The sequence below is a fragment of the Mobula hypostoma genome, chromosome X1 (genome assembly GCF_963921235.1).
Source record: "Mobula hypostoma chromosome X1, sMobHyp1.1, whole genome shotgun sequence".
In the NCBI taxonomy this organism is placed as follows: Eukaryota; Metazoa; Chordata; class Chondrichthyes; order Myliobatiformes; family Myliobatidae; genus Mobula; species Mobula hypostoma.
The window spans coordinates 8454675-8466799 of record NC_086128.1 but is presented as its reverse complement, the minus strand read 5'-3'; the positions used below and the strand labels follow the sequence as shown (position 1 = coordinate 8466799).

The window sequence follows — 12125 nt, the reverse complement described above, 5'->3', positions numbered from 1 at the left end:
GCAATTCACCTGCCGCTGAAACATGTCCACAGCAGATGCCATCTCCCTGGCCCGATACGCATCTCGAGCACCTGCACAGTCAAGACACCACATGTACATTAGACTATTGTTTATTAATTACAGCTTCACCTTCATTATTATAATTCCAAGAAAACTCATCCTGGGACTCATTAAATTATTAAAACACTAAACATATTATGACTTGTTACCATAGTTATGGGCATAGCCAAGAGACTACCCCGAATATACTCCGGAAATTCCTTGTCGTTCGGGCTCCAGCTGTTCTGCTTCCCAAGTTTGTATTTTAATGGAAGCTTAAAATTATAACCAAACTGCTTTTGCTGCAATCTTCTGTGATATCCGTACTTTGCAACTTGTTAGTTTGTTCTTCTTTGTGCTGAATGAGTCAGACGGGCAATTTAATGAAAATTCTTCCCTAGAATGTTACAAAGGTGCTTCCTTTGAAATATATTCCGTTGTATTCAGCATTGAGATAAACAAGCTTTCAACTTCATTTAAAGATTGGCAGAGGCAAGTTAGTTGTTCAGTACAAGTCCTGCCTTCCATAAATCACACACCATGAAGGCATTTTAACAAATTTCCTGAATTTATTCTTCAGGCAGCAATGATCCATCCTGACTGTGAGCCTCTATTGGAGATCCAGCTGGCGGAGGAGATGTGCCTTTCTGACATTTCAACCTTCCATCTGGAGGAGGAGCCTGGTGAGTGGAATATTAAAAAAAGACAAAGTCAAAGCTGAGAATGGATGTAGTTGTGGGGTTCCTTTGGGCTTTTCTGTATGGCAGGATGGGATTTATTTTGAGTGAGTCACCTTCCTCAATTGTAAGCAGTTGCAGTGGAGTGACAAATACCTTGGGCTGACCAGTTCCTGCTCAGTTACATGGATATGGAAATAACAACAGTTTCTCAAAGTGAAGTACTGATCATGAGGTTCATTTATCAATGGACCTGGACAATCGTGAGGTGACCTTTACATCTGCCGTCATTTATATTTTCATTGACCATGAAGTTCAGGAGAGAGGTAAGTGAGCTGCTAACCATTATAATATAAAATCAAAAATATTAACCCTCATCTCTCCAGAACAATCTGAATACAATACATGGAACACAGGACCGTGCAGTGCAGGAACAGGTCCCTTGGGCCGGGATGCTTGTGCCAGACATAATGCCAAATTAAACTAAATCTTTTCTGCAGGCACATGGTCCGTATCTCTCTACTCCCCATTTATTTATATACATAACTAAAAGCCCCTTAAACACCACTATGTACTACCACCTCTGGCAGCCTGTTCCGAGCACCTACCACTCTGTGTATAAAAAAAAAAGTCACCTTTAAACTTTTCCTCTCTCACCTTAAGTACATTTCCTCTAGTATTGGACATTTCTACCCTGGGAAAAAGATTATTTCTACCCTATCTATGCCTCTCCTAATTTTATAACCTTCTATCAGTTCTCTCCTCAGCCTCCAATGCTCCAGAGAAAACCTTTCCTTATAGTTCATACCCTCTAACTCAGGAAGCATCCAAGTTACCCTCTTCTGTACCTTTTCAAGAGCTTCCACATCCTCTTATGCAGGAACCACAATAGTCCAAGAGCAACCTAGTCAAGTTTTATATAGCAGCAACTTCCCAACTTTTATTCTTGATGTCCCAACACTCAGATCAGACCTGAGGCTGGAACTATTTACAATCTATATTAATGATTTGGCTGAAGGGACCAAATACACTTCAGCCAAATTTGTTCAGAATACAAAGAAAGAAGAATGTGCAAGTTATGAGGAAACCACAAGATCTTCAGAGGGATAGAGAAGATTAAGTAAGTTGTTGACAAATTATCAGAGGGAGGATATTATGGGGAAATGTGAGATTATATACTACTGTGCAAAAGTCTTGGGCGCGTATATATATATATGGCGCCTAAGACTTTTGCACAGTACTGTAGTAATTTTATGTATTGCACTGTACTGCTACCACACAAAAAAAAATCATGACATATCTGAATGATGATAAACTTGATTCTGGTATGTGTCTCTGTTGTGGAAAGTACAGGGAGAGGGGAATCATGGTTGGGAAAAGAGGAAGGGAGAGGGGAGGGAGCAGGATGCACCAGAGGGGCGTTCTGTAATGGTGAATAAACCAATTGTTTGGAATCAAATGACCTTGCCTGGTGTCTCAGGGCTGGCTGTGTCTGCACCTCCACCACCCCCTCACCCCGGCACTCCTTCTCTGCTACCTGTCCCACACCCGTTCTGAGGTGCCCCGCCCTCACCATTCCCGACATCGTTTGCTCCCGCCAGATTTACAAACTCGCTCTCCGCTCCACGTTGACAAATACAGTACTGTGCAAAAGTCTTAGGCACCCTAGCTATATATATGTAAATGCCCAAGACTGTTGCACAGTACTGTACAGTATACTTCAGAAAGAAGAATGAAGAAACAAGCTGATATTTAAATGAAATGAGACTACAAAATGTTAGAGTAAATCAGTTAAAATGCAAGTACAGCAGCTAATTAGGACAGTCAATGGAATAATGACCTTTACTGCAGCTTCATTTGACTCTGGTGAGAACACCACAGGAGCACTTTGTGCAGTTTTGGTCTCCATACTGAAGGAATGATGCACATTCTTATGAAGAGCCAGCGGAGATAATGTTCATGAGCTTGATTCTTGGGTTGAGGGGGGTTGATGTATGAAGAAATGTTGAGCAGCTTGAACCTGAACACATCAGAGTTTCGAAGGATGAGAAGTGACCTTATTGAACCATTGATTCAGAGAGGGATTGGTAATAGGTGATGAGGGGATATTTTCCCCCATAGGGGTTTCTAGAACCAAGGGCATGGATTTAGATTAAGGAATTCCCTTTTTAAGGCAGTGATAAGGGTGAATGTTTCTTGGGAGTTGCAAATATGGGGGGAATCTCCTGTGCAAAGTCATTAAATATATCTGCAAAATAGACTGACAGGCATTTAAACTGCACGGCAGTCAGGAAGAATGGGAAAAATGGGAAGGGACAGTAAATAGTGAAAGTTTGAATGGATCAGGCATAATCTAATTGAATGGTGGAGCAGCCCTGAGGGGTCAATTAGTCTACTCCTGCTCCTCCTCCTCCTGTTCTCACTCCCTTATTTCAAGTCTGTTATAAAATTCCCTGTCTTATTTCCATGTTTTATCGCAGCCCACCTTTATCTTCCACTCCTTCTTAACTTTCTCCTCTATTCTGCCTGGGTTTTTGACGCTCATTCCTTTTCTTCCCTGCCTCAGGGTGTCACTCCATGTGGGACAACCTCTCCTGCTGGCCAGCCTCAGCTACTGGAGCAACAGTGGTTCTTCCTTGTCCAAAACTTCTGCTGCAGTATGCAGACCAACCAGGTGAGTCACCAGGTTTGAGAGAACATGAACATGACAGCTCTTTGTAGTTCTCCATTATGTTAATTGCAGGCACTACTGCTCAGAGCACATAGATTGCTAGTGGAGATTGAAATGAGTATCTTACTCCAAGACGAGGGGTTAAACATACCAGACACTTTTAAAATTTTGTTTGAATTGGGTTGGAAATCTGTAAAGGGAAATGCAAGCGTTTTCTGAAGATTTTCTGTGACCAGGTGTAGATCAAGAATATTTCCATCATATTGAAAGAAGAATTTCGTTCAAGTTGCGTTTAGGGATAAGGGAAGGTGCAGTGGGTTAAATTCTCCATCCCTGCATATCCAGTTTCTCCAGGGTAATGTAACAGACTTTGCGAATGAACAGGAAGTTTGTAGACAGTGAGGCTTACTCCTAAATAGGCCTTTCCTACCCTTTCTCTTCTTTGTCCATCCCTCAAATATGGAGGCAGAACTCCAAAGTCTGGGTGTTAGGACAATCTCTCGTCCATTGAGCCCCAGTTGGAGCTGGAGCTGGAGCTAGGCTCTGAGAAACTGCCTGAGTTTACCCAATGAAAGAAGCTGGCGTGGATTCTTCTTTCTTCAATGAAAGAAGAATTTCTCTCTGAAAGACTGACTGGCCATTTCTCGTAGTGGAGCTGCTGGTTAGCGAGTAGTTAGCTGGTGGTATAAATCTCAGCAGGGGTCTCCCATATCTGGAAAATGTCCAGCCAGGGAAACAGCTGGAGGGGTCCAGCAGAAGTGCTGAGATATCACCTTTCTGGAGCTTTGCCCCTGAAAAAACATCCCGGGGTATGTGTTTAAAGTTACCTCATTCAAAGGTGTGCTTCTCTTGTGCTGAATTGCACCAAAAATCATTTTCTACCACCAGTCAGTCAGCATCTGTGAAGAGAGCAGATCAAGTAACAATTTAGGTGCATTACCTGAACACACCAGGTCCCACTGTCTGCTGCCCTGCATTGTCTCCCAGTCTAGAAACAATGCAGGGTTAAGACTTTGATAAACCCCTCCACCCTCTCACTGTTCCCTCTCTCTCCAACTTCTTCTCACTGAAGTCTTACATTTCTGGTCCCAAGTCTAGCCCTATCATTTAACCCTAAGATTGACATGCCTCTCCCAAATCCTATTCCTTCTTCCTTTATTATTGTTCCTAAGACTTAACACTTTGACCAAGATTTAAATGGCATCTCCTTATGCAGCTTAATGCTTTTTCCAGTTTTTGTCTTCGATGTATCAGTGAAATTTGAAGTTTAGGAACATTTCTCTGTGTGATAAAGTTGTTTATTTATGATTTTTTCATCATCTGTCCAGTTCTACAACATGACCCCCTTAGTAGCTAAACTGTGGTCTCAGGTTTTGCGATGAACTTTGTATTCTCTTCCTGCCCTGTGATTCCCTTTTTACCCTCGCTTGTCTCTGTATGCGCTCCTTCTCTCTCACATGCACGCACACTTTGACTCAGTCTCTCTTACTCTGCTGCCTCTCTCAATTTGTCACTGTTTTTCCTTCTCTCAGTTTTCTTCTCTCTCCATCTCTCTCCCTCTGTATTCCTGTCATTGCTTTATCTCTCTCAGGCTCTCTCTCAATCTCACTCTGCCTCTCGTTCATTTCTTACGTCTCTGTCTTTCTGTTTCTATCTTTCTCTCTCCTCTCTTTCCCTATCACAGATGAGTCCTGTCTTACTGAAATTCCAAAAAGGTATTATTGTGAAGTAAGTTTTGAATAATAATAAACAGTAAGGGAAAGGTGTTATTTCAGCTTTATTATATGGCCCATTCCAATCAAGGTTCAGACACATATTTCCCAGGAGAGCATACAAGCAGTGGCTTGTATTTGGAATTTGGAAAGTACTTGCATTTCAGTCGCAATACAAAATGTGGTGGATGAACTCAATTGGTCAGGCAGTATCTGTGGAAGAAAGTGGAGATTCAACCTTCTAGGTCGAGACCCTTCATCCAGTCGAGACATATTTGTAAATGAGCAGCTCACTATGGCTTTTATTGCTGGGTGACGTTTTGTTATATCCCTCAACAATTTTGAGGGATGTAACAAGGTTGATCCCTCAATCTCTTCTTTTGAAAAGTGCTACTGCTGGGATTCACACAGACTTAAATATAAATGAGCAAAGCCTATTACAATCTACAAAGCTCTGACGCAGACTCTTGGGTAACTTACACTGAACAGGGTGTGTTATAAGTTCATCTTCATCTTTCTTGAGCTCCAGGTTCTGTGCCCATTAATACAGAGCCCCCTTTCTTCCCGGGCGTCTTAAGAAACAGCTCGTTAGCCCTTGCTGGCAGGCTCCCAACTCAGAGCCGAAAGACTCGCTGTTCTCCAGCTTCATACGTCTAGGGTCTCACTCTGGTCCTGCCAAGTCCATGAGATTGGGATGTCTCTCCCACCCAAGCCCCAGTATGTGTGAATGTTGAAGAATATTTATGAATATTAACTTAGCTAAAGAGTTAGTAATGAAAAGAAGAAAAAAACAAAAATAGCCCATGATAATTATTTAGATGGGGAGAAAATTTGAAAGTCGGAAGTGCAAAGGGACTTGGGGGTCCTCGTGCAGGATACCCTAAAGGTTAACCACCAAGTTGGATTGGTGGTAAGGAAAGCGAATGCTATGTTGGCATTCGTTTCAAGAGGAATAGTGTATAAGAGTAAGGAGGTGTTGAGGCTCTATGGGGCATTAGTGAGACCTCATTTGGAATACTGTGTGCAGTTTTGGGCCCCCTATCTTAGAAGGGATGTACTGATGTTGGAGAGAGTTCAGAGAAGATTTACGAGGATGATTCCTGGAATGCAGGGGCTAACATATGAGGAGCGTCTGTCGGCTCTTGGATTGTATTCATTAGAGTATAGAAGAATGAGAGGGGATCTCATAGAAACGTTTCGAATGTTGAAAGGGTTGGACAGAGTAGATGTGGAAAGGCTGTTTCCCTTGGTGGGTGAGTCCAGGACAAGAGGCCACAGTCTTAGAATTAGAGGGTACCCAGTTAAAACAGAGATGAGGAGAAATTTTTTTAGCCAGAGGGTCGTGGATTTGCGGAATTCGTTGCCACATACATTGAGGGTGTTTAAGGGGGGAGATTGACAGGTATCTAATTAATCAGGGTATCAAGGGATATGGGGAAAAAGCTGGAAATTGGAACTAGATGGGAGAATAGTTTAGCTCATGGGGGAGTTGTGGAGCAGACTCGATGGGCCGAATGGCCTACTTCTGCTCCTTTGTCTTGTGATCTTGTGACCTTGTGATAATTAAACAGTCAAATGTGTACAGATTGGAGTTCACACCAGTGTCAGGTATGAAAAAAACCCGCTCACCCAGCCTTCTCTCCTGATTGGTTTGTCCACATTCCTCAGCACCCATTATCTCTAACAATAACCCAAACACTGCTTCTATAGAAAGACCATTACATAAAATACCCTACAACATTAGCAGTGAAATATTTACCAGGGTGTTACAACACCATCTTCCAGCATTCACAGCCTCTTGTGTCTCCACTTTGCATTCCAGTAGCACCTTTATGTTTTCTGGACTGCAAAAAGCACTTTACAACCAGGTATGTTTTTTGAGCTATCACTCCAGTCCTTTAGAAAACAGTGCTTCCACAACCAGAAATGATCAAGTAATTTTGGTTCCCATTGGTTAAAACAATCATCATTAGTCCTGACAGAATTCCCCTCTTCTTGCCAGGCAGCATCTATGGAGGGGAATAAGCAGTCAACGTTTCAGGTCAAGACCCTTCATCAGGACTAAAAGCCTGAGTGCTTTTAGTGCTTTCAGTCTGACATGAGACCTGATGAAGGGTCTCAGCCAGAAATGTCAACTCTCTATTCTCCACAGATGCTGCCTAACTTGCTGAGTTCTTCCAGTATTTCGTGTGTATTGATCAAGGTTGCCAGCATCTGCCAAATCCCTTGTGTTTCTGGTTGCCCTCTTCTTGCCCTGAGCTGTGCCAAAAGTCCACCTGAGAAGGATGGCTATTCATCAGGTTAAGATCTCATCTGCACTTCCTTATTACTGTGCTGGGAATGTCAGCCTCATCTTTTAAGCTCAGACCTCTTGGAGTAGAGATGTGAACCCCTCTGAGGGGAAATTACTCATTTCATTTGCACTTCATGCCAGAGCTCTGCAGGCAACCCTGTGAACCTCCTACCTTGGGACGTTTATTGCCATGTTCGGTGGCTGACATGTTGCCATGCTTGAAAAGCCCTCTAGTTTTATGGAAATCTGGTACAAAAATGAGGAGAAAGTCAGACAAAATGGAATATTTTCTCTCGACACTTTAGCTTTGTCGATGGGGCAATCTACTTATTAGTGACAAGTGGAAGTATTTTGCAGAAGGAGCCACAAAAGGATCGTTGCTGCTTCCTCAGTACACTTGAGCGCCTGAGTGATTTTAGTGCTTTTAGTCTAACATCGTTATGCAAAGGCACAACCTTGCCATGAGTATTTGTGAATGAGCCGATTCTGACAGCTCACTATGGCTTTCATTTCTGGGTGACATTTTGCTATATCCCTTGATAACGTTTGTATAATACCTTCCTTTGAAAAGTGCGACTGCTGGGACTCACACCGAGTTTAAACATAAATGAACAAAGCTCTCCACAGCCCATAACGCTCTGACTCTTGGGTAATTTATACTGAACAAGATGTATTGCAAATTCCCAACAATGAGCTTCATCTTCTGGGGACTCGAGGGTTCTGTGCCCATTTGCAGTATCTTCCTCCTGTATAACAATACCAAATACTGTGAACCAGCTCATTGCTTGAAACCCTGTACGAAATGTAGGCTGCTACTTCAGTGCAGTACAGAGAGCGTGCTGCTCTGATAGAAGCGCATCTTTTAGATAAAACAGTCAGCCAAGGTCTCATCTAACCCTACCAAGCAAATGTAAATCAGATCAATGCAGTATTTTGAAGATGAACATTTTCTTCCAGCTGGTTTCACTAATATTTATGTCTCAAAGAAATATCTCTGGAACAATTGGTCTAATCATTGTCATATTGTAGTCTGTCAACCATTTTCTATTCCCTGAGTATCCAGTCCTGTACTTTACAATTGTCCAACCCACAATGGAAGTAGTATTGATGACTGCTATTTGTTGTACAAAATCTGGTAGCCGTGCTTCCTGTTCTGAAGATGTACCTCAGCTAAAGAAAAGCAAATATTTTCTTTTCAACTCACAAATGTTAATGTAAAGAACTTTTTAAATAGCTACGCTACTCCACCTCACTGACAGCAAAAACCAAGCCCTAATTCCTGTGCATCATTTCAATTGTGAAACATCCAAAAATATCATTATCAAGAATTGTGATATCCCTAAATTCAAAATTTTGTTCAAGGTAAGTAAATTGTAGATTCTGAGATGGTTTTGACCTGGTGAATATGAAGTAGGGGAGCAATTCAAATGCTAATGAACAGTGTGACAGGTCATGCTATCCATAACCACGTCTGGTCCAATACGACAAGGGATTTGATGGACTCCCATAACTCCCAGGAGAATGAAGAGGCACCCATATTTACCACACCCAAGCGTTTAATTGTAAATTGATTCAAAATTTGGTGTTCAATGTATGATCTCCTTTTGGGAAATGATTTGGGGCTGGTTTTAAATACACCTTGGAAGTTTTTCCAAAATTTACCCATCTCTTGAATAATGTTCAGAAAGTGTGAAGAAAATGTAAACTCAGTATTATCGACAGGTTCACACAACACCACCAGCAGAGTTCCCATCCGCCATTGTCTGCATCATAGTCATTTCAAAGTTCAAAGTAAATTTATTATCAAAGTATATACCTTGTGCTGTGTATGACTGTTGCTTTATGCTTTTGTACCTTGGCCCCAGAGGAATGTTATTTCATTTGGCTGTATTCATGAGTATTCATGTATGGTTGAATGACAATTAAACTTGAAATCGAACATTTATTCGCAACAGTGTATATCTCACATTTTCTGCTTTGCTTTAGGTTTCAGTGTTGGGAAGTTTTGGTCTGCATCTTTATGATTGATCATGCAGTAGGTGTGAGATAGGACTCTCTCTTCATTATTCTGGACATTGTCCATAACCATTCCTTTACCGTGTGCCATTTGCCCATTATGAAAGCTTCAGTGTTTATCTCCGAGTTGCTATGGGTTCACTCCTTTATTTCTACAGGTTGACCAAGGTGATAGACTATCCTATCAGGGGTCCAAATTGCTCTTATTCTGAATAAGTCAATCTTTTTAGGATCACTCTCAAATAATATTTTTCCCCTTCTTCCCCTACTATGGTACTAACTTAAGATACCAAAACATAACCATATTCGGGTATAGCCTTCACTGGTGGACTGATTCATCCCGGTGATCTGAATTATAATCCTGGGCATTTGGGCGGTCAGTCGTCCTGAAATGCTGACCTAATAATGTTGCTCTTGCCGCAGGGAATGTGAGCCGACGGTGCACCGATGAAGGTTGGACAGAGCTGCTGCACTCTTACTCTGATGCATGTGGCATCAACATGAGCAACATGAAAGACAGCATCGAGGTCAGTGCTTTGCTTCCAGAATTGGCCTTTGAGTCTTGGACTTGCTCCTTCCTTAGACTCGTCCACGATTAACAAAACTTTTTCAGCTTCTCCAAAAGTATTGCATCCTAGAACATTGCCTCCTTCCTTTGTGAAGTGAACTACGATATAATATTTTAAAAAGATGGTAAATATTACCTGCATCCTTCTCCGTGGGATAGGAATTGCTTTTGGTGGCCACCCCATTGGGTATCATGTTTGATTACCTTTAGCAAAACTGAGGGTCAAGTTGTTAATATTACAGACAGCCAGAGCCTTATGGTTTAGTTTTCTCTATATCCAAAAGGGACCTTGTGAAAAGCAGGCAGCACAAGACAATGACCATGTCTGAAGGGGCAGGTTTCTGACTTGAACTAATCAGTGAACAAGCAGTCAATCTATGGAATAAGACACAGTGAAAGCTGTCAATGTTGAGTCACTCAGATACAAATTAGAAAGTGCTCCTTCAGAAAATTTTGGATGAGTATTTGGGTTGAGATGTGTGTCAGCATGAGCACAAGAGATGACTGTGGAATAAAGGCTCCAAAAGCTCTCCAGCACTGGGGCTTTTCTTGTGTCTAGACCTGCTGTAAACTAATAGATGGAGATTGGTTAAATAACTATTGAATTCCATTATCACAATGCTGTGAGACTACCAGAATAGCAAAACTCAATGGCATTCCCTTCTGTTTTCTCGTCTTCAACCATTTCTTATTTATCATCAGTGAACGAATCAACAATGGATTGGATTTCAGCTGCTGAATGTGTACATTGGGTCTGCTACACCATTCAATATTGGTTGAATTTCTCTGCCTTCTCCCCGAGGAAGACCCAAGGTTCAACCAATTAAGTGCCGGACCAAATTGGAAATGTTGGGTACGGGCCGAATCGAGGCAGTGAAATCCAGGCCCCAGTGTGTATTGAAGTGACTGAACCCGATATTTGGATGACGATTTAGCCACCGGGCCAAATTGGAAAGTCGGGTACAGGCCAAACCAAGGCGGCGTGGTCCGGGCCCCAGAGCGTATCGAAGTGACTGAACCTGATGTTTGGACAACGATTTAGCTACCGGGCCAGATTGAAAAGGTCAGGGTGTCGGGGCCGATGCAAGGGTCAGGCTGGTTCAGCTCGCTGCTCTGTGATATTTACTTGGCTTTGCGCTGAACTGAGGGTCTGTGGACAAACTCTTTGTGAACTTCAGTTCAGAACGCTATTTGCTTGCGGTTATTGTTTGCACGTTTTTTTTTTCTCTCTGCACATTGCGTGTTCAATGGTCTTTTTAAATGTTTTCTTCTGGGTTTCTTTGTTTCATGGCTGCCTGTTAGGAGACAAATCTTAAGTGTGTATAATGTATATATATATATATATACTTTGTACTTTGATCTTTGATCTTTCACCTGTTACCAATCAAGAACCTATCTGTCCCTGCCTTAAATATACCCAGTGACTGTAACAAGAGAGATGGTGGTGAACCCAAATCCTGTAGATTAATTCCATCCCTTCAAGGAGCTTCTTGGAGACTAGGTGCAATATTATACTGAGAACACCAGGAAAAGAATTGGAGTGGTGACACAATCTTTCTTGACCCAGTCAAGACTGGAAATTGTCCCGTATCGGACCGCAAAGCACTCCAGCAGTTGGTGAAAATTGCCCAGCAGATTATCGGCACCCAATTGCCCACCATTGAGAACATCTACCATAAACGCTGCCCGGGCAGGGCGAAAAGCATTATCAAGGATACATCTCACCCTAACCATGGACTTTTTACTCTCCTCCCATCTGGTAGGTGCTACAGGAGCCTCCGCTCCCGCACCAGCAGGCACAGGAAGAGCTTCTTCCCTGAGGCTGTGACCCTGCTGAACCTCACATCACAGCACTAAGCAGTATTGCACCCATATTGTACTGTCTCAGTACTTTTATATTTGTATGCTGTAGCACTTACTTTTTATTCGCAGTTACTTTGTAAATAACACTATTCTTTGCATTTCTGGTTAGATGCTAACTGCATTTCATTGGCTTTGTATCTGTACTCGGCACAATGACAATAAAGTTGAATCTAATCTAATCTAAGACTGGGATTAGATGTCTGTAGATTCGTTGGTTAGAATCATTCTTGGTCCATCATTTGAGTGCTCTTATTTTATTCGAGGGCATTGCACCATATAGTGAAGA

The 12125-nt window shown here is 42.2% G+C and overlaps 1 protein-coding gene across 1 annotated transcript in view; it reads left to right on the top strand.

The window, feature by feature from the left end:
* Positions 1-12125, top strand: part of LOC134340321 (vasoactive intestinal polypeptide receptor-like) — a 238928-nt gene that overhangs the window by 143167 nt on the left and 83636 nt on the right. The window contains exons 2-4 of the mRNA XM_063037409.1: positions 620-722; positions 3283-3390; positions 9832-9935. Of these exons, the coding sequence (XP_062893479.1) occupies positions 626-722; positions 3283-3390; positions 9832-9935 (309 nt within the window). The 5' untranslated portion in view covers positions 620-625. The remainder of the gene's footprint in view (positions 1-619; positions 723-3282; positions 3391-9831; positions 9936-12125) is intronic.